Source organism: Echeneis naucrates, chromosome 19, assembly GCF_900963305.1.
Source record: "Echeneis naucrates chromosome 19, fEcheNa1.1, whole genome shotgun sequence".
In the NCBI taxonomy this organism is placed as follows: Eukaryota; Metazoa; Chordata; class Actinopteri; order Carangiformes; family Echeneidae; genus Echeneis; species Echeneis naucrates.
In genome coordinates, this window is record NC_042529.1 from 14007125 (window position 1) to 14028884 (window position 21760).

Here is a 21760-nt window from a genome sequence, read left to right on the forward strand (position 1 = left end):
GCCAAAGGGTGAAAAGAAATTTATATAATAAGAAAAAAAGGACCTTCAGAGGAATGACAACCAGTTGTACACACGTATTCTAAGTTTAAGCAAACTGTGACAAATGTGTATTAAGCTAGAGGTGCACAGTGACATTTCTTTTGTCATATTTACATCAAATGAGGAATTGGTTACGTAATGCACTTGATCTGTGGTTCATGTCCGTTCCCACATCACTGACAATATATGCAGACGTCAACTTGTCTCTGTCAGTACACATATTATGATATTTACAAAATGGCCGCACTGAGCAATTCTATTCACCTTGTAATTCCTTTCTCTTTTTTTTTTTTCCAGTAAAACAAACACAGACTCAGAAAGTTTACAATGATTGTCAAAGCGTGTCTTCAAGTTGAGGCTGCCTAACACTGATGTTGCATAGGGTGAAGAGCACAGTAACCATATGTCCTTCCATTTTCTAGACAATCCTTCATGTGTCCACTATCATACTGTACGTACTTGTTTGGCAGTTGTGCGATTGTGTCAGGAAGCACCAGTTCTTTGGATTCTAGATGTAACGACATAAGAACCTTGTGTCAACATATAATTCAACATCAGACCGAGCTGAACGAAGGCTGATGGTCTTCACAACCTGGATTATAACAAGAAGTCGGTTCTGACACTTGGACTGAAGCTGTTGGAGAAGAAAACAGTTATTCTTTGGTTGTGGGCGGAGCTAATGTCAGCAGTCCACGCAGTCGCTTCTAAAGCTGGTGTGTTACGCGTGATGGTTGATGGCACTTGGAGGGTGATGCTGTTTCTACCACTGCTCCAGGTGGAGGTCCATAGCAGAGTTCAAGTTAATGTCTGTGATATCCAGGAACTCTGTGTTGAAGATACTGGGGCCACTGGGCGGGGCCACGCTGAAGGTCGTGGTTGAGCTGGGCGGCATCAGGTCGAGCCACTCCATCGTTTCCCATGGCGTCTCGCTGAACGCCATGCTGACCATCCCTTGCACCTCGGGGAAGGTGGACGCCTTGGTGCTGACGGGCGACAGGGGAGTGTCCATCTGGTCTCTGCCTGGCAGAAGTTTGTCCTGTGGGGGATGGTGAGGATGGTGGTGGTGGCCCTCTCTATTTCCCTCGTCTTCCAAGCCCCCATCTTCGTTGGCCATTTTAAGAACGGCAACTTCCCCACCCCGGCCAATCGCACTTCCCAGCAGACTCTCCAGATGGCTCTCAGTGATGTGATTGGCTGAGTGGTCGTAAGGGGGCTGGGTTGGGTACAGCTGTTCATAGTGACGGTGGAACCTCGGGATGAGGAGGCCGGGACACCCTGGGGACACAGTAATGTGAGGTACAACTTTGGTTACAGAGGACCTCTCCCTCTCTTCTCTGGCGTTAGCGGGCATCTCTTGAAGAGGAAGAGGAAGAGGAGAGAGGGTCAGGGCAGGTAGTGGGACCTGATACCAGAGTGTGGGGCGAAATTTGAAGCCAGTGCACCGAGTGATTTACACATAGATTTAAACTCACATGCAGTGCTGAATACAGTTTCCTGCTGGTGACGAACATTAGTTATGGAGTTTCAACTTACCTCCACTCTCTATGAGCACATCCAGGAGTTCATCCATCTGTTGGCTTCTGGTCAGTTGCTGTAACAGTAAGAAAAGTAAATATTTTTAACTATTACTGATCTAACCCAGTCGTATTTAAGGTTTAAATGAAAGATATGCAAGGCAGCATGGCGGCGTAGTGGTTAGCGCTGTTGACCCGCAACAAAAAGGTCAGGAAGGTTGTGGGTTCAATTTCCCGGCCTGGGGCCTTTCTGTGAAGAGTTTGCATGTTCTCTCTGTGGGTTTCCTCTGGTTTCCTCCAAAGACATCAGGTTTGGGTTAACTGGTAACCCTAAACTGTCCGTAGGTCTGAGTGTGAGTGGTTGTTGGTCTCTGTCTGTCTCTGTGTGTTGGCCCTGTGATGGACAGGTGACCTGTCCAGGACGACCCCGCCCTCACCCAGAGTGAGCTGGGATTGGCTCCAGCACCACGACCCAGAAACGGATAAGCAGTAGAAGATGAATGAATGAATGAAAGGTATGCAAGAGCTCAAACTGAAGCTGAAACTTGCAGAACAAAGTTTCTGAAACAAAAACCAGATTATTTGGGGCTGATGCGCTGTAACTAGTTAAAACTGTTTGTATGGTATCGTAGGACTGAAACTGCCAAAGTCAAAAATTTGTAAATGACTCAATGTCATTGAATGTAGTATTAAAAACATATGTTACTGAAGTATAAAAAGCCTTGTTTTCCAGTAGATTGAGCTGAGTGCCTCAGTTGTCTGGTTACTGTAACTCCTACAGGTGTGAGTCAACAGGCCAGAACAGTGGATGTATTGTCCTTCTATGGTCACAGATGGACTGGCCAGCGATTCAACAGGTTCAAATTCGACCCCATGACACACTGTGAATGACAGCTCTCTTGTTTGCACAATGAAGCAGAAATGCATAAAGAAATAAATAGATTCACATGGTTTGCGGGAAATAAATATTTATAGTTCATTAAACAAAAAGGAAACTTGGCGTGACATTTAAAAGTAAATGAATGGGAGCAATAATTCAAAAGCAAATAAATACAGCAAATGTCACAGAAATATCATTCCATCACGCTTCATTACTTAAATATTATTGCATTATTTTTGATGGATTGAATGGCACATTCATTTATTTTGGTTTTTGCCATTTCAGTCCTCCATATTTATTAAGTTTAGCTGCTGTTGCTCTTTGGGTTCACCCCCTCGGCCCAGCTTTTAAATGTAGGAGAAGAAAGGAAAACTCCTCCTATATTTCAGTGGTTGCACAGTCACATACCACTATAGATATATATTTGGTTTTATTTCTGTCATTTGGGTGTAGTTACCTTTTCAATGACAATGCTGAAGCCTGGTGATCCCCCAATCTGTTTGGCTCCTAGTGCAACATTTGATCTGGTTATTTTTGGCCAATAAACTGCATTAATATGATCATATAATCATCATCTTGCTTTTGTTTGATATTTTATGGCTGAAAAACAAACTTCTACAGCAACTTTTATCTCTCTCCCACAGGTTTGCTCAAGCAAATAGCAAATGTCTGCTGATCAGTGTAATGTTTGTGACTGGGAATGATGTATTTATTTGCTTCTTCAGCTCCATCTGCCGTCAGAAACATCTTCGAACAACATTTTTTACCAGTGTGTGTCAGACTGGATGAAGGGTGAACAGTTAGTGCAGTAAACAAAGCAAACTGGATGATTGAAGGAGGTGCAACAGAGGTGAGGACTTCAAGACACAGAAAAAAAAAATGGAGGAAAAGTGGAATCAGAGCAACGCCAATAGATAAAATAAAATCTGTGGCCAGCCAGCATCTACTGAACTTTAGCACGGGTTTGAGTTTACCTGCTTCACTGCATCTTCATAGCATGGGGGCTGTCTTAAGTCAGATGCATCTGAATCTGAGCTACTGAAGGCTGGGGGGGACACCTGGCTCTTTAGGCCAACATGCCGAGGAGAGGGCAATACTGAAATCTACATGAGAAATAGGTGAAAAGCGACATTAGCCCACCATTTAGAATAGAGGAGCTTTCCAGATATAGATAAAAAAAATATGATAAATGAATAAGGCCCTCGTGTTTGTATAATCACAGTAAATGTGCTGGCGCTGTGTTCTTGTGAAGGAAAAGTCACTGAATAGGAATAGGTCATGAAAACAGACAATTACAGAGTCAGACAGATCACAAATGGATGGAAGAGAGAAAAACAGTTACGTGACCGTGAGGTGAAACACAACACCATCGTGACAACACGGCTAATAATCTGAACCGAGACGTGCTGCGTACCTTTGGTTGCATGTGTTGGTTCTCGGCTTTGGCCGAGCCGTTGTGGTTCAGGCCACAGTCGGAGGAGCTGGGAAAGACTCCCTGAACGCCTCTTTGGTCAGAAGGATAAGAGCAGTTCACCGGCGGACCTCCATTCTTCTGTTGGAGCTGTGGTTGATTTACAACAAAGAGCAAGCGCATCAAGGCACAGCTGGATTTAACAGAGGAACACTAACCACTGAGCAAATGTGTCCCAGTGTCTGTTCTGGACTGACATACGTCTGTAAATATTGGATCGATTGCCACGTCATTGATTGCCAAAATATTCATGCTCATGTTCAATTACTCATGAGTCATTCATGTCAGCCGCCATCACTTCATTGAATTTGCTCAACACTTTGATTTATGACTGAATGGCTGAACAACATTTCCACCTTTATATTATCCTGCAAGAACTACTGTTAGCATGCTAACATGCCAAACCAGACTGACTACCACGATCGGTATTATCTCTGTAATAGTTGGTGAAGCCCAGAGTGTGACTGAAGGGCTCAGAGTCATTACAGGTAATAATTAACTAGGTGACATGTTGTGTTTTATTAACGTTATTGTTTTATTGTTATTTTGTTTGTGTGTTTTGTTTTGTTTTTAATTATTGTTATTATTTTTTGTTTATTTTAGTGGGCTAGTGGTGTTAGTCATCCTACGGCAAACATCTCCACAGAGGGTCAGCTGTACCTGCATGTTGCGTCCTCTACTGTTGCCCGGGGGCTGGGGGTGACTGCAGCCGTCCCTGCACAGCGGCGGGGACAGCAGGTAGGGGTTATTAGGTGACGAAGGCTGAGGACTACTGGAAGGCTTTCCGTTGGGAGAGTCCTGCGGCGAACACTGTGGACTGAGGAACGCAGACATGGTGGAAGGGCTGCCAGAGGAAGGGGCGGCGTCCACACATTGCGGGCCAACAGGACCCCCCAGGCTGGAGACAGTGGTGTTGCAGTGTCCCATGTCCTCCATGCAGCTGCCAACAGGGCTCTTGAGCTGTTTGGGAGAGGACAGGGGACAGCTGGAGGACAGGGACATGGGCTCTTGCTTGATGGTCACCCCAAAGAAGTGCTGACCCATCATGGCTGGAGTCTGCTGGTGGTGCATGGAGGGGTGAGATGGAGGAGGAATGGCGTCCTGTGTTGCTCCGTAGGAGCGTTTCCTCTTGTGGAGCTGCATTTTCAGCTCTTCAACCTGAAAGCATGGATAAAAAGTCAACATGGTTGCTTTTAGTTAAGCAGACCACATAAAAATACACCAGAGGGACCTTTGCCTTATAATGCTTTTATTTATTTAGGCTTTATCGCATTTTGTCATCCATAGAAATACAGTATGTCAGTTTCCTATAAAGTAATGTTTGTTATGACACAGGTCCAGAGACTGATCTGTTCTTTCTGATTATCGTGAAGATATGGACTCCTCAAGCTTATCTTCCCATACGACTCTGTTTATAGCGCCAGCCCGCCGTCATCTGAGCCTTTACTTTTACATCATTGCTGTTATTTTTATTTATTGATTATGGGAGGTTATTATTATTATTGCATTATTATACCTTTATGCTACATTTGTACCATTTTGTTTATTCTAATTGTGTCGACCAACGCTGTGCTGACCCACCATGTTGTGAAGTCAGTGAGAAACTATCAGTTCCTCTGAACTGACTGCGACGTCTTCACCTTCAGGTGTGGCGTAATGCAGGCCGTGGCTTATGCTAAACAGAACTCAACCCTTGTTCATATTTTTACTGACATGTGTGCAGCTCGACAAGTCTGCTGTTCAGGAGCAACATGACAGAACTACATCCCGAGGTACAGAGGAACATCGGAGGAAGAGCAGCTGCAGGATTCTAATCATTTGTCAACTGAATTAACTTCATTGATGAAATACTACTGCCTGAACATATATGCATACACAGAGGCATACACTACTGTGATGACAGTGATGTCACATCAAATTGTACGTCGTGGAGTCCTTTTCAGCTTTAGCTGATATGTCACTGTGAGCTGATGATGATTACCAACCTGTCTCTGCTCCTGGTGCAGCTTCCACGTCAGCTCCTCAATCACTTTCTGCTTCTCCACTAGCATTTTATCCTTTTCAGCCTCCAGGCCCTCCATACTTCCATCCTCCCCAGCCATCTGTCCTCCATTGCCCTGGTTGCCTCCTCCTCCCACAACACCATCCTCCATGCTGAGCTGGGCTGGGGATGGCTGCAGGGCAAACTGCGTGGGCGAGGACATTGGCACATCACTGAAACTGTCAGGCAGCGAGCCGCTGAGGGATAGCTCTGAGGAGGCTGGGGAGATGGGAGGGGTGGAGGAGATGCTGGGGTAGGGGTAGTACCCTCCTTGTGACAGGGCGCTGGAGGAGGACGGGGACTGGTAAGAGGACAGGGACCCTGTGGGCGTGACAGGGAAGGTCATTGTGGTGATGTCAGAGGAGCCTGAGGGTGAGGAGCCGGCGTTGGAGTCTTTAAAGGGCCGAAGTCTCTCGATGAGGGCAGTCTTTGTACCTGAGACAGGCATGCCACGAATGCGCAGGTGCTGCCTGAGCTCTGATACCTTACAGAGGAAACAGAGATGGGATCAGACTGACCACTGAGAGGTAAGACTTTAATCTGAATGTCGTCTCAATGAACACCTACTTTCAGATCATCTAGATTGGCTGGCAGGGGCCCAGGTTTCACTGGTGAGATGTTACTTTGGTTGGGATATGCGCTCTTGACCGGAGAGGCAGAGTTACTGTTGGCTGTGCTGGACGGACCAGAGGAGCCACAGGCTGATATCTGCTCACTGGAGCTTCTGCAGTCAAAATGGATTTTAGTCACCGACACGACACACAGTTAAAATACACAAACTCTCTCTAAGGTTTAACACACACACACTTGTAACTTAAACTGTAATAGATCAAAGAATCAGATACTCAAAAAGCAGCTGTGACACAATTTAACCAATCCCTAAATATTATTAATTGTTGTACTTATATTGTTGATGTTTTTCTGTGAAAATATTCCAATGAAGCAACCATTTCTACAGTTTCTTTCTGCTGCCCCCAAGTGCCTAATATTAGTGTACTATTTTCAGTTGGAGACGTGGCAGATTTGCTATTTCAACTCTTCAACGATAACTTTGTCAAAGTCATTAATGGAAGTCTTAGATTTGATTTAGACTCTTGATATTTATTTCAGCTTTATGCTGAGTTCCTGGTTTATTTTGTCTTAGAATTCCTTGTGTGTCAACCCAACTTTACTCCTGTAACATGGTGTTCATCTACATTAATACTGAGCCACTTCTAATGAAGACTGTAATATTTGATAACAATTAGGAAGTGGACCTTGACTTCACATTAATTCTGCCTGTTACTGATTCACATAGAAGCGGTAAATTATTGATTAAAGGAGCTGTATCACAAAATGAAACATCTGGCCTGATGATTTTCTTTATGTTCCCCACATTTGGCCCAGATGTGGAAGGCCCATTAGATAATCATTCTGTGTATGGGCTGGATTTGTTGAACTGGTATATAGAGAGTCAGCAATATGTTCAGTTTGATGTCTTTAGAATGGTGAGCGAACACAACTGATAATGCTGGTTATCAGCATACACGCAGCAATAGCATTATGCCCTTTAAAGCCATCAGCTTCAACCTATACATCTTTTGTAGTTGATCCTTTATTAAAAAGTGGGCTGATGAACCTGTGCTTAAGATTTAACTTATTATTGAACATTAAGGTCATTTCTAATCTTGCAAGTCTGTGTTTCCTTCACCAGTAATTTTTTTTTTTTTTCCAATCATTGGTTTGTCATCATTTGATCTAAAGATCTGCGATGAGGACCATGACAGCATGCAGCTGAAAGCTCTAAGCTCCGTGTTTTCGCTATCCTGTAACTGTGACTCACTTCTGGGCCGGTGGATGAGGGTGGTAGCTGAAGGCAGGTTGTCTCTGCTGAGCCTGGGTCTGTGGAGAGTGTGCGTGTTGCTGCGACTGTTGCGTCTGTGCGTGTGTGTGAGAGTGTTTCTGCTGGCTGAGGATCTGCAGCTGCAGGAAGAGCTGCTGCTGCTGCAGCAGTCGGGCGTAGGCCGAGTCCATGGGCGGAGGGGACTTCTCTGCCTTCTGGTCTGGAGGAATGTACTGATGGTACTTGAGCTTCTTCACTTTGGGCTTCACATCTTTGTTTTTTTTGTGTCGGTTCTTGTCTGATGTCTTGGACTGTTTGGGAAAAAGAGGGTGGGACACAGATGATGGTCTGAACTGGGCATCATTCAAATCTGGTGTCAAGGTTCACATCTGTTCAAGTCAAGGATCAGATCAGTTGACTGACCTTGACAATAGCAGGAACAGGAATGGGTGGAGTGGCCTGGCTGTCGTTGGCACCAGACAGCCCTTCATCCTGGCTTTGATCAGGTGGGTCTCTGGGTGCACCCCCCTGTTCACAAAGGAAAACAAAACACATGTTAGCGGAAGTGCTCTCAGTGCAGAGGATTCAGACCCCTTCACCTTATTTTTTACGGCTTTAATTTACAATAGACACTGAATCAATAAAAACAGGTTTCAATAGAACTTGATTCCATCCGACTTTTAGTGCAGATTTGGTTGATTATAACTTATTAAGAAAATCTCATGTCTGTTTGAGCTGTATATAAAATCCCATAGTTACCAACAAAACCCCACAGCAAACTTCCGTGCGTTAAAATATATCTTTATGTGTCAGGGGTAATCTATTCATTCATTCATGTTCTACCGCTGGCCCATTTCCGGGTCGCAGGGGGTGTTGGATCCAATCCCAGCTCACACTGGGTGAGGGCGGGGTAGGTTTGGAGAGATCAACAACCACTCACGCTCAGACCTACGGACGATTTACAGTCACCAGTCAACCTGAACATGATGTCTTTGGACGGTGGGTGGAAACCGGAGTACCCAGAGGAAACCCACACAGACAAACTGAACCTGTGACCTTTTTGTTGTGGGGCTAACCACTACTCCACTGTGCCGCCCATGGATAAGCCGATAGGTCAATATATCGTGGTGAGAAAGCTTAGAATTGGCTATTGCGATACATATATGTTTACACTTTGCTGTTGCCCCTTTCACTTGAATAAAAGAACTTTTCCTTCTGCCTCAGTAGAGACACAGCTGAGCAACCGTCTCAGATTTCATTTCCCTGTGCAGGTGGATACACCACCTCTGACAACAGTCAATTACCAGCACAAACATTTTCACTCCTCAATGATCCCTCAGAAAAGGAGTATAACATACAGAGCGGGGGCTCTCTGCAGCTAAAGGATGATGGCCCCTAATGGACACGCCCATATTCACTGTCCGTTACAGAGTGGCTAATATCATGCAGAAAGACTGCTAAAGATCTGTCCCAGTCAATGTTAAACCAACACAACCCCAAAATATAACCTGCATCTCAACTACATGGTGATTTATTTATCTATTGTGTGTCCTTTAGTATGTGTATCTGTGATATAGTTCAGTGACACATGATTATTTTTTCACTGACTGTGATGACCTCTTTTTGTTGTGTTGATATTTCCTCTGACAAACACACTGAGCAGAGTCAGTCAAGTGACCGTTGGAATGAGGTCGGTGTGAGTGAAAGGTAAGCAGTTGGGAATGAAGGTGGCTGTGTCAGGAATATGACACCTGCTCAGTCAGCGGAGGCAAAAGCCTGGTGCAGACGGCTGAGCTGCCACCAGAGGGCAGGACCACCACAGCTGATGCAAAGACAGGGAACAGAGCGTGCTCCTTTACCTGTCGAGGGCTGGTGAGGGCAGGTGAGGAGGAGGAGGAGGGCGTGCTGCCCACAGCCTCTGATGAAGGGCAGGCCGAGCCCTGCGACTCGTCACTGTGGTGCTGCTCGGGGGAAAGACTGTCACTGCTGCTGTCCTCCTCAAACGCATACGAGTCGTCCTGCTTGGGGAACTTTCCGTGGTTTACTGTAAAACACAGAGACGAGGGGGTCAGTGAGATGGAATGTTATTTAGTCGGACGACAGGATTATCTGGTGTAGGATTATCTAAGTGTTTTATGTTGATTTTTGAAGTCTCAGTAAGTACAGACGTCTATAAACTGATGGATATTTCAACGGCAGACCAGGCTTGTTTACAACCTGTTGATTTGTTCATGTTTCGTGTCAACTTTCTCTTTTCTTCGTCTCCTCTTATAGAGTCACTCTGCACAAACATTTTTAATCTATGCCCTTTCACTGGCACCTGCAGCTGCCACAGCCACATGACTTTACTTTTTCACCCTGGGTTCAGCTTGTCAGGCAGCACACATGCGGACAGGGGGGAAGATCTGCAGATGCAGTGAAGGACAGATAAACAGTGTATCCGACATGCTGTATGTTTTAAATACACAAGCATCAACGTCACGGTTCAGACAGGAGCAGGTCTTGAAGGGGCATTCAGAATTTGAATGTATCAGGGTGGTGCTCCCTATGGGGTGACATGCGCGTTTCAAACTGCTGCATTTTTTGTGTGACGTATGTCCCCTGTGATATTCAAACACTGGCTGTCTTGTGTGTCACTGACACCTTGTAGCTCACTCAGCCTGGAGGTGTTACGCTCTGCGAGTGAGAGACTGACACAGACACTTTACTTCCACCATGCTGCTGAATGGAGCGGCTGATAGCAAACACTGCTCTGATTGGAGGAGCTGAGATCAGCTATCTGTCGCAGCCGGGTGAGGGAGGTGGCAAAGGTGTGTGTGTGTGTGAGTGCATGTGTGTGTGTGTGTGTGTGTGTGTGTGTGTGTGTGTGTGTGCGTAGAAGTATAAGATTCTCTTTTTGTATCCAAACATGTGACAGCCTGGAACAGACCCTGGTTTCAATCACAGCAGCAGGCTCTTTCTGTGCAACTCAGTGACCTTGCTACACAAACACACACTAACACATACAGACACACACAAACACACACAGATTAGTGCAAAGTATTGTCCTAAATGCCACTTCCTCCCACCTGTTGGTGTTTAACTCCTCCCTCCATGCACCCTCACTCTGACAGGTCAGCACAGCACACACTGTTTCCATGAGTCTTTAAGTCAATTCCTTGTCACCAGGAGATTGAGATGGCAGAATAACAGGAAATCTGTAAGCCCCGTGCATTTCCGTTTTTCAAGTGGCTACATAGGGTCACATAGTTTCAACACTACAGAGAGGTTACAGAGGTTGAAACGATGGTTGGGAGTGTCGGGGCTGCAGAGCTTTAAGGTGAGGGGTCAACGTTGCCGGCAACAGGAGCACAACAGCCTGGTCCTGTCAACCAACTGTGTAGGTGGCTCAAGGAGCTATACACACAAACTGGGGAGGAGGTGGGTACAAACATACACACAGGTACACATACACAAGGACACACTCAAAGCCAAACACACATCTCCACTTCACCAAAAAGGGTGGACCCAAATACAGCTGCTGCTCATCTCAATAAACGGCGCTGGGCCTCCTCCTGCAGAGGTAGTGTAAACCAGCCGGCTGCAGCCCGACGCCTCCTTTACGCAACATGTTTACTGGAGGCTGAAGGGGGCAAACAGAAAACTGCTCAATCCACCAGGCTCACAAAACACTCATCACACTGCCAAGAATGCTACAGAAAGAGAGAGACATGGAGGGACAAACAGTGAGGTCAGACCGATGCTTCACACAGCACTAAATCAGAGGGGGGAGGAGCACTGGGTGCAGGAGGAGAAAGAAGGAGGAAGAGGAGATAGACGAGGAGGGGCTCTGATTCCAAGATAAGGATTTCTTTTTACTTTTAGAGTTACCAACTGACGGCAAAAACATTTCTGGAATAAGAATGAAAGACGTGAACCAGAAAACAGTTTGCTCTTTGCGTAGAAAAAACAAATGACAATATGCCAAGACAAAAAGAGTGAAGGTGCTGAGGTTCATTGTGGGTTAAAAAGCTCTGAATGTTCATTAATGTCAGTAAGCTTTCATCATTGGAGCAGATGATGGATCAGCTGGTGTAAACACTTTGTAATGATTGTTATGTCTTCTCATCTTCTCATCTTTGACTTGTTACAAAAGATCACCTTTGCGTTAAATCTGCTCTGTTAACAAGCTGCACATGCTGACGCGCCTGCTGACATAAAACATCTGAGTGAATCATCTGCAGTGAAGATTTCATTTTTGGCTTGACAAAATGATGCAGTTGTGCTGAAGTTCAGCGATGCAGTCATTACAGTACATTAGTTTACAATCTCCAGCAGAGTCATTTGTACTGAACGCACACAGTCAGTCAGGAGTCACTGCACTGTTTTAGCTACTGCTGAAATTCAAACTAACTTCTAACAATAATAATAATAATAATAATGATGTCACCACGTTACATTAGAGCCATTTTTTCCATTGATACATACATTTGGAAAAGATTAAAATTCAAAGACATACAATTTGTTGGAATTGATCCAAATCCAAATTAATTACACCACCTGAGTCTGTGAGGCTGTAGCTGCCTGGTGGGGATAAGAACCCCCATCTGCTCAGAACAGGCAACCACTGGGAGTTCATTGCGGAGGTGAAGGGTAACTATTTAGAAAGCTGTTGTTCCTCTCCAACCATGTGACCTCCTGATCCTAATTACAATCCTGTCCACGTCGTGGACTCAGTAACTGATGTTACTGAGTTGCCTGCTGCACCTACACACTGAGAATAAGGCTGATGTGAACCTCCGGACTGAAAAAGAAGAAGCCTTAAACATATATTCAATCTCATGACCATCAGGGGCAACTTCACTGGTTGTAAGTCAGATTGTATTGAAGTCTATGTGAAGTAAAACTTGTATTTGCAGTGTTTACACTGTAGACTTTCTGGCTCTATAGACACAGTATAGGGTCAATTCAGAACATATAATCTAACTTTTCTTTACAATAAGAAGAATAAGAAGAAAGATCTTTTTCTTAACTCAATAATAAAATTATTATAACACTGTTGGTTTATTTTCTGATTTGAGTATCAAAAAAATCATACTGTTTATCCAGAGTCCGATCTTTTTTTTTTTTTTTTTTTTTTCACGATTTTATCCATCTGCATCCAGCTGTTGCTTCCTTCAGCCTTAAATAATCAATACTTCTGTGTTGGATCAGTTGTAATATCAGCAGCCCTCAGACACGCTGAGCCTTGGAAAAATAAACACAATGGCTGTAATTAAATTGTTGCAGCAGGTGAGACTTTCAGCCGTCCACAATCTCCCTACGTGAAATCCAGAATAAATAATCAGAGCCAGAGCTGGCCCACAGTTGGCCCACAGTGGACTGTGTGAGGGAAGCATCGAGTCCGTTTGATTACACCAGAGCAGCAGCACTTATTTGGTCAAACGTGGTTTCAGACTGAAGTGAATGATATTGAGTTCTGTGCGCAGGACTCAGGTGAAAAATGGCCCAGAAATAAAAGGACTCATAAAAAAAACATCAAAATTAGCCAAAGATTAATCTGCAGAATTAAACTTCTTCATCTCAAGACACAGAGAACATTTGTCTTCATGCGTCACCTCACAAACTGAGCTTTTCTCTGTGAAACAGAGAATAAGATAGAAGGCACTGATCCTAAGGAAGCGATAAAAGGAAGAAGCAAAAATTTAAATAAAAATTAAAGCAACAAAGTAAGGGGGGAGTAAAGAGGTGAAAGGATGAGTGGAATGGAGAAATGCAGGGAATGAGAATTAAAAAGTTGACAAATACAAAGGACACAAAAAGAGGCACAAGGAAGGTAAAAGTTAGAAAAGAAAGAAAGATGATGTTGAGACTGAAACTGAAAAAAGAGAGTGAATTGAAACATGGAAGGAAGAAAAAAGGAAAGATGACAAGAGAGAATGATCATCTGTCTGTGAGACAGATGAAGGGTAGATCAGCTGATCCAGTATGGATACAGGTCCTTCCTTAGAGGGGAGGCATGAAGGCGTCAGCTGTCGGCCTGTGTTCACACCACCAGCAGGATGAAATCATCCTCTGTTTATAGCTCGGCCTCGCTGTCTCACTGCCCCCCTCCACTCACCTGTCACTGACCGGCCTGATTTAAGGCCTGATTCACCATCACCGGGACAGGCAGAGCTTTGATTGTGTTTAAACCAAACTGCCTAAAACCCTGCTGGGCCGCGGCGGCACCAATCTGCGGGGACACGCCGTAACATGAGCCGGTGACTGTGAGGCCGGCTTACAGGCTTTTAAACACTCTGCAGCCGTATTAAAACACACACACGGGCTCTTTAAATCTCCCACAGTGCATATACCTGCTGACTGTATCAGTCAGATGTAAACACTGCGCACATAGCTGAGACGTATGGTGCATTAGGCAGGAATAATTCCCTTTGTGTTTCTATCCGCTGAGGATTAAAGCTCCTGACGTGGACATGGAGATGGAAGCGTGCACAGTAAACCTGCAGCTACAGTCCTGTTATCTTTATGAGGAAATATTAGATTGTGAGTTTGCGTGTGTGTGCGTGGAGTCAGACCTGTGGCCAGCAGGCAGACAGTGTGCGCTGTGCAGGCCACACGCCAGTCAGGCCTGAGAGGCTGGGGCGGATTCTTGAACAGCCTAATAAACACCAGATGTTCCCTGGGTAATATACACAGTGAGGCTGTGCCATGTCCCTCTGCAGCCAGACAGAGCTGTCAGCATCTGAAGGATCACAGCCACAGCAGCAGAGAGGAGGATGCTGTGACACCCCAACATGTCTTATTTCCGGGTGGGGGCACAAAGAGGCAGGAGGTCGGATGCTGTTTCGGGGGGTGATAAGACATCGAGTGTGTGTGCGTAAGTAAGTGTGTAGTAGCAAATACAAGTTTCTGCAGCCCTGCTCCATCTGTGCCACCGCCTGCAATCAAGAGATAAACAGCCAATTGAAAGTCCTTTTTTAAAAAAACGCACGGGCCAATTGTGTTTCTCCTTGCTGCCTTATCTGTGACAGACTCCTAAAAACTGATAGGGCCTCGCTGAGCCTCTGGATTCCGTTCCCCCGCACACTTACCAGGAGTTTATCTGGAGGCTGGAGCCTCTGTGAAATGGCCAACGGTGCCAGAGATATCATTCAACAAATCCCTGGCCCGGAGTCCAAGGCCCCAGTCCCTCTTGTTTGTTCTTACAAATGAGCAACAAAAAGAAAAGTGCATGCTGGCATCGCTCACTGCTCATGCGGTTGCCAGGACGACACAGCTCCGCTCTGCGGCTTCAGGGGTGGAAAGGATCTGTGTTTATGTGTGTGACGTTTCACGCTAAACAATGCGCGTTACTTGTGTTGGGCGTCAGAAGTGAACATGACCTACAGGACGCGGAGAGAGAGAGAGAACGCTCAGTGCAGTCAGGTCTGCCTGCTCTAAACTCTACGTCCCATATGGCATTAAAAGCACAGTGTCGTGGTGCTGGGGGCGTGGCCTCTGCTGTAAACAGGTAAATCTGACGGCTCCTCCTGAGCCCCAGAGGCTCTGTCAGCTGCTATCTTCCTGTCTCTCTGCCTGCGGGGCGCAACCATCCACCTGCTTCTCTCTTTTGCTGCTTGTGGATTTATCTGTCTCTGCTTCTCTTTACAGCATCTGGCATCTTGACTTTTTTTTCCCCCTATCCTTCTTTGCCTGACTTTACCTCAGCTCCCTCACATTTTGGCTTCAGGGGGAGGAGTGTCAGCTGCAGATTTCACTGATTGGTTATTCCCCTCTATCGCCATCCTTCTTTCTCTGTCTTCCTTTTTTCAGGAGCTGGCACCAGAATAGAGAACCTCAGGTCAGGTTTTTCTCTCTTTACATGTCACGCAGTTTGTCAGACGCTCCAAGAGTTTCAGGGTAGACTAGGTTGAGCCAGGTAGCACTGCAATTACATCTTTAAAGGAGCTGCTCATATTTCACACACTTAAAACTTCTAGATTCATGTCTGTCAACGCAGAATGTCAAGCTGCTCACTGAGCTACACCTGGTCTTCATTTATTTGTATCTTTAAATCTGCACTGATAAAAAAAAAAAGAGAGAACTATCATCAGATCTAGCAGTGCTCAGCTAGGGTTCTTTTTTTCCATGCTGCAACGTCATCAACTTCGTCGTCGTCACCATCATCATCAAAAAGCTCGAATAAACCCACTTCTTGCCGAGTGCCAAACAGCCAATCAGAGAACAGTCGACTATGGTGGAGACCAAACATGGAGCTAACATGGAGGGAAAACTGGCTGAGCCTCGTCAAATCCTGAATGTAAGAGAGCTCTGTGTAAGTTGATCCTGCAGCTTTTTGTGAAACCCCACTCCGGCCAAAACAAAACAAAGCAAAAACATAAAAAAAAATCTACTATTACTGCTCAAACCAATATGTGACACAGCATAGAGATGTTAAAAGGCAACATTTTTGGAGTCACATTACAGTTTTAAGAAACTAAGTCAAATATATGTGAAGTATGTGTTGTCCAGGTATTGTGGTGATAAACACTTGTGTCTGTTGCCGTCTCAACACAAAGTTGATGTGGTGTTGACTCAGAAGGACAGGTCACTTTTTGTTCATGTGTTTTTTCAGTATTGAACAAGTTTTCCATTGAGGTTCACTGCTTGTCTCTGTGTGTGTCACACTAAAGTGTAAATTGTGTGTGTGTGTGTGTGCGTGTGCCTGCTCGGTGTACTCACGAGGCATGATGCCTTGGTCTGCCAGCTGCTCTCGTGTCCTCCTCTGCTGAAGTCTTAACTGTAGGACTGCGGGCGGAGGGAGATGGAGGAGAGGAGCAAGAAGAAGGTGAAAGAGGAGGGAGAGATGTGGACAGACAGGTGAGGGACAGAGAAAAAGCAGGAGGAGAGACTGAGTATCCAACCCATTTAAATGCTCTTTCGTTTTTTCTGATTGTCCAACTTTCACACATTGACGCCTGACAGAAAAACGATGCCCATGTCAGCTTGCGGTTATTCAACAGACAAACACCTTGGGTATGTTCCGCAGGTATTCACACAGACATATGCATGCAGACAACAAAGGAAAAACAAACAACGCTGCTTGCGCGCAAATATTTCTGTGAGCAGGATGTAGGGAATGATAAACATGGCTCCTGGCTTTTAAACAGATCTGCTCTGCAGTGTGTGGTCTAGTGCGAACATGCACGTCTGCTGTGTGTGTGTGTAGAAGTTGTCTAGGTGGGAGTGTGGGGCCATAAACAGAGTCTCCCCTCTGTCTGTGGATCTTCTTTCTTTGTCTGTGTGGTTTCCCTCCTGTTATCTGAAGGTCCTAGTCTGACACACAAGTGGAACACGTTCCTCAAAGCTCCGATACTCTCAGCTAGACTTCCTGCTTCATAATTGTCTCTCTCAGGTGGTTCATGTTCATGCAGCTGCATCCTAGCAGTTTATGAATTTGCTTGTGTGCAGTGCTCTCACAGGGGAACGCTTCTGTTATGTAACAGCAGCCCCTTCCCTTCATCGTGTCATCTGCTCAAGTCTACAGGGGGATTCTGGCCTGTTGGTTAAAGCGTCACGTGTCGGTCACACACTGAATGATGAGCACAACATGAGACATGCCAGTTGCGAAGGAACAAACACAACCCAGATGACAATGCACTGTAACTGTTCATGTCGGCTGCACAGCCTTTTTAATTTGAAGTCAAGGTGCAGCTCCCCAGTGCTCTGAATTTTGCTTCCAGCAGCAGCTAGGCGATCGTGATCACTTTTAACTAACATTTTCAGAACCTGACGTGACCCCACAGTCTTGGACCGAGCTGTTTCACTAGTATGTGCTATCTGCCTTGACATAGTCAGGCAAACGTTAAATTGTTGTAAATCTGGATTTAGTCTCAATGCGCAGTGGCCCTGCAGAGTTTAACTGTCTTTGCGGCTGTTCCCTGAAATATTATTATTAATGCCTTTCTCCTGAGGGGCCGTCAGACCTGTCTGTGCTCATCTTATAGGCGCAGGACATGAACCATAATACTCTTTTGTGTTGTCTTTGTCAGGACGTGAGGGTGAGGACTCAGATGCAGGAGACCAGAAAAAATAAAATGTTCTTGATGAAAAAAAAAAAAAACAAGAAAACGTTACTGTGGCTGTGGACATGGAACAAGGCGTAGACGACATCAAGAAACGGAAACGGCGAACTGACAAGGACTGGAATGAAAAAAGACTTAAATACACAGAGACTAGACAAGACACAGGTGAACCGCATCAGGGCAGGGAAGGCAATCAACAGGAGGGAAACAGAACTAGAACAAGATTTTCAAAATAAAACAGGATGTGAGCACAAAGTGAAAACTCAATCCCTGACAGTCTTGAGCCTACTTGACAACAAATGACACACCAACCCAGAGCCATATTTACACATTTTCAGATTTATGGTGTAAATAAATAATCCTGACCTCATCATTACCTGCAACAGTGCAGCAATTTTCTCATTTACCACTTCAAACATTCAGAGCCACCAAACCAGACTAACAATAACATTACGCCATTACAGTCACACTCCAACAACTTGGTTGCATTTGCTCCATGAATCCTCCCAAACCTTCACCAGCAGGAATGTGTTTGTGACAGATGTATGAGCACCACTGTATAAATTCTAATAAACAGCTATTACTACATGAAATACTGGGTTTATTTTACTCCAATATGTCTGCATGAAGTGAAAATCCACCTTAAAACAGAGCTCGCAGCCTTCTATTATTCCTGCGCTCTGGGGCAGTCAAAGGCAGATTTATGAATGCTAGGCTGAGCCAGTGTGCAGGTGAGCCAGCGCTCCGCACAGACACAACTCCTCTGACACTGACTGATGGTGAACGCTCAGATACTGAGGTGAGGCAGATTTGTGCAAAAAGCACAGGCTTCATCTGTTGCCAGGGTGAATTCACTGTAATTGGAAGCTGCCCAGCTTTTCACTGAGCAGAAACATTCGTCAGGTCTCACATGCTCATTTACTTAAAAGACAATTAATAAAGTTTTATTAACAGTATCACAGTACAACATTCGATGAGTGTCCCGCACACCCCGTGTTGAACACACATCCAAAGCCTGGTGTTTGATCACTTGAACTGAGCTGCCCAGTGGATGAAATCAGCATTTTTGGTGCATGTTCACAGTCTGTGTTTTGTAATGAATCACCCAAATCTAATATAGAAAACAAATGAACGCAATAGGCCAGATAATATTTCAATGTAATTAGCTCTGACAAAAGACACTGGCCTGTTCTGTAACAAGCTCAAGTTTCAGTCAGGCCGATGCATTTAGATTAGATAAGAGATTTAATGTAATCCCATTACAAACACTTCCTCACATTTTTACTGAGGTGGTTTGCTGTCATGAGTAACTTCCCCCACCGCTGTCTGAGCTACCTGTGGTCAGTGGAGGTCAGTCTGAAGACAGGGGACACTGGGCTGGCCTGGGTGTGGCAGCTGAAACCAAACAGGTACTGGATGTTCAGTAGTTCGAGCATTCGATTAGGTTTTTATCTCCCTCCTACTGTTATGCAACGGCAGCAAACTTCAGAGCAGCCCTTCGAGCTGTTAATCAATTCGGCATGAGAACAAGTCAGTTAACACATACACACACAGGCTAAAAAGTACACACTCACAGACCATTCGGCGGTCCGCAGGGAGCACTTAAGTGAGATCTTTATCTTTCCTTTTAGGTTCACCCATGCAGCAGCAGTTCCCATGGCTTTGATAATGCAAGTCAAGCGTGGTGCAAGAAGCTAGTTTTTCAAAGTACCCTGAACGTAACTTGCAGCTTAGAGAGAACTGTAAGTCCTGAACCCCCATCACAGGTGACATTTACAGATAGTTGTACTTTACCTACGCGCACTATCTGACTCACCAGCTCACGCTGGCTGAGACCATTGTGCCACTTCTAGCTTGTAGATTAATTCCTCCCACTGCAACATAATGGTGGAAAAGAGAAAATATTTGCATCGGTGCCATATTTTCCAGCTTGAGCTCTTCACTTAGAGCCACACAACCTGAGTGAAAAAGCTTCCTGGTGATTTTTTTTTTTTTTTTTTTTTAACACAGCTCTCCTGTGTTTCCCCGGGGGCACCGGCAGTCATTTCCCACCCTGCCAATCTGCTCTAAACAACTCAGAGGAAAAGCATCATTTACCCTGCCATCTCTGGAACGCAATTACTGCAATGCCGTCAAACTGCAAGTCAGAGCTGAACTGAAGCCTTTCAGGCTGCAAATCTGTATGTTTACAGCTGTTCTCAGAGGCGATCAGGTTTTTCAGAGAGGAGGCTCTAGGTTCTGCTGCCACCATCAGTTACATTTTCCTCAGGGAGGTGGCAGTGTTGGTCAGACTACACACACTATCGCAGCAGATTCTAAAGCTCAGAGAGTATCTTCAGAATATAAGCAGACTGTGTGAATATGTGAAGGAGATCCAAGAAGTTTTCTTCTTCAGAGCTGCAGAAATCCCTTGGATTAGAGGTCTTCAGATATCTCCAACGAAGTCTAGTTGCTGTAGATCCACGTCTTCTTGGAGAACCAAGTCCTTAAGGACTGAGCATCTTCAAACTGATGGGAAGGAGATGGATGGATATAAAGTCCCAACAGCTGCTGTGTGTTAACAGGCATCTAAATCAGTCATGTAGTCTGTGCCCTTCCTCCCTTGATATGCCCAGGTACACACACACACACAAGCACCATCAGCTTCCACTTCAGCCACATTAAGATAACCTGTGACCCCTCTCCAGTCACTAATCTGCCTTTATCAGTGAGCACAGAGCCACAGGGAGAGGACGCCTCGCTTCCCTCCCTCAGCAGCAGCGTGCAACAAGTGCGCTAACCTGCCCGAGACATCACCCTCACATAACGTGCTTTTATGAGGAGGCGGATGAACATCAAAGAACACGCCCAGCCATGAATCCATCACACTATGACAGGGTGCGTTGTTGGGTACCCAGGAGGATCTTGGAGTTAAGCCGGCCTCCCTTTGACATTCCTTGTGTCGTCACACACCCTCAGTATATTATACACACCTGTCACTTTGCTGGTGTTACTGACGACCACAGCGCTGGTGTCAGCACAACTCATCCACAAAGACAGATAAATGACATTAAGTATACAGGACGGCCTGTAAATGCCAAGTGTTGGCAGACAAACAGTTTGCACGGCTCCTCTGTGGAATAAACACAGCTGCAGACAGAAGCTGAGAATTCATACACAGATACACAGGCGTAAACAGAAACTACACGTCACTCATCCTTTCACTTACCTGATCTAAACTTGCTTCGTATCAGTATGGAGTGCTCAGAGCCCAGAAGAGTCATAATGCTTACAGTACAGTTCCAGTGCTCAAAAGTCGCAAAATAAAGCCACACAAGCAGAAGAAGTGGTGCTCGCTCCGACCCCCCCGGCTGCCTCTGGACCCCAGGCTGAGATGAGATGGAGTGCACCCAGCCTGCCTCATCAACAGCTTGAAAAGAAAACTCGTGTCAGGAAAAAACATAACACACAGACACACACTGACTCTCTGTTAAGTCTCAGCCAGTGTGCACAGCAGCTGCAGCCCTCGGCTCTCTGTGTGCTGCCTCGTCTGCTCTCTCTCCCCTAGGGGCTGATGTGGGAGTGTATAAGTCTTCGAGGCAGTGAAGCTTTGGTCCCATCTAGCTGAGAGCTCTGAGCAGGGCCAGGGACGGCACAGAGGGATATGCCCTGATCGAGGAGGGGCTAATTGGCCAGGGTTTCCTCTAAGCCACGCCTGCCTGAGCCTAGAGGCTGGACGGGGCTCGCTTGATGACTTCTTCCTCCTCTGCCACCAGTATAAATATATCTGCCTATCAGCCCTGCTGACTGTCATTAGACAGCAGAGAGGGGGAGTTAGATAGGGGGAGAAAGATCAAGATAGAGACACAGAGACTGATTGAGGAGCAGCAGTGCAGCCAGGAGGGAAATGAGGGGATGGCAGAGTTTCTCCTCTGGTCACGTGGAGGCAGAGGAAAAATAACAAGTCA

The 21760-nt window shown here is 45.5% G+C and overlaps 1 protein-coding gene across 2 annotated transcripts; it reads right to left on the reverse strand.

The window, feature by feature from the left end:
* Positions 1-320: 320 nt before the first annotated feature.
* On the reverse strand, positions 321-21342 carry myocd (myocardin). Of its 2 annotated transcripts, none has more exons than XM_029528488.1 (11): positions 21022-21342; positions 16471-16536; positions 9627-9811; positions 8191-8295; positions 7768-8078; positions 6513-6669; positions 5890-6429; positions 4565-5062; positions 3848-3994; positions 1573-1630; positions 321-1314 (listed from the first exon to the last, which is right to left on the reverse strand). In XM_029528488.1, the coding sequence occupies exons 1-11, from the start codon at positions 21074-21076 to the stop codon at positions 800-802; spliced, it is 2637 nt and encodes an 878-aa protein (XP_029384348.1). In that variant the 5' UTR covers positions 21077-21342; the 3' UTR covers positions 321-799. The 2 variants fall into 2 exon arrangements, with proteins under 2 accessions (XP_029384348.1, XP_029384347.1); XM_029528487.1 differs by having other exon boundaries at positions 321-1392.
* Between the last annotated feature and the right edge of the window lie 418 nt (positions 21343-21760).

Bases quoted from the DNA above. Each gene is read 5' to 3' on its own strand.
- myocd (XM_029528487.1), bottom strand. From the start codon at position 21,076: ATGACTCTTCTGGGCTCTGAGCACTCCATACTGATACGAAGCAAGTTT. The intron at 6,670-7,767 runs GTGAGTCACAGT...TTTTGACTGCAG, and splicing joins CCTCATCCACCGGCCCAGAA to AAGCTCCAGTGAGCAGATAT. The intron at 1,393-1,572 runs GTAAGTTGAAAC...TTCCTCTTCAAG, and splicing joins TGTGCTCATAGAGAGTGGAG to AGATGCCCGCTAACGCCAGA.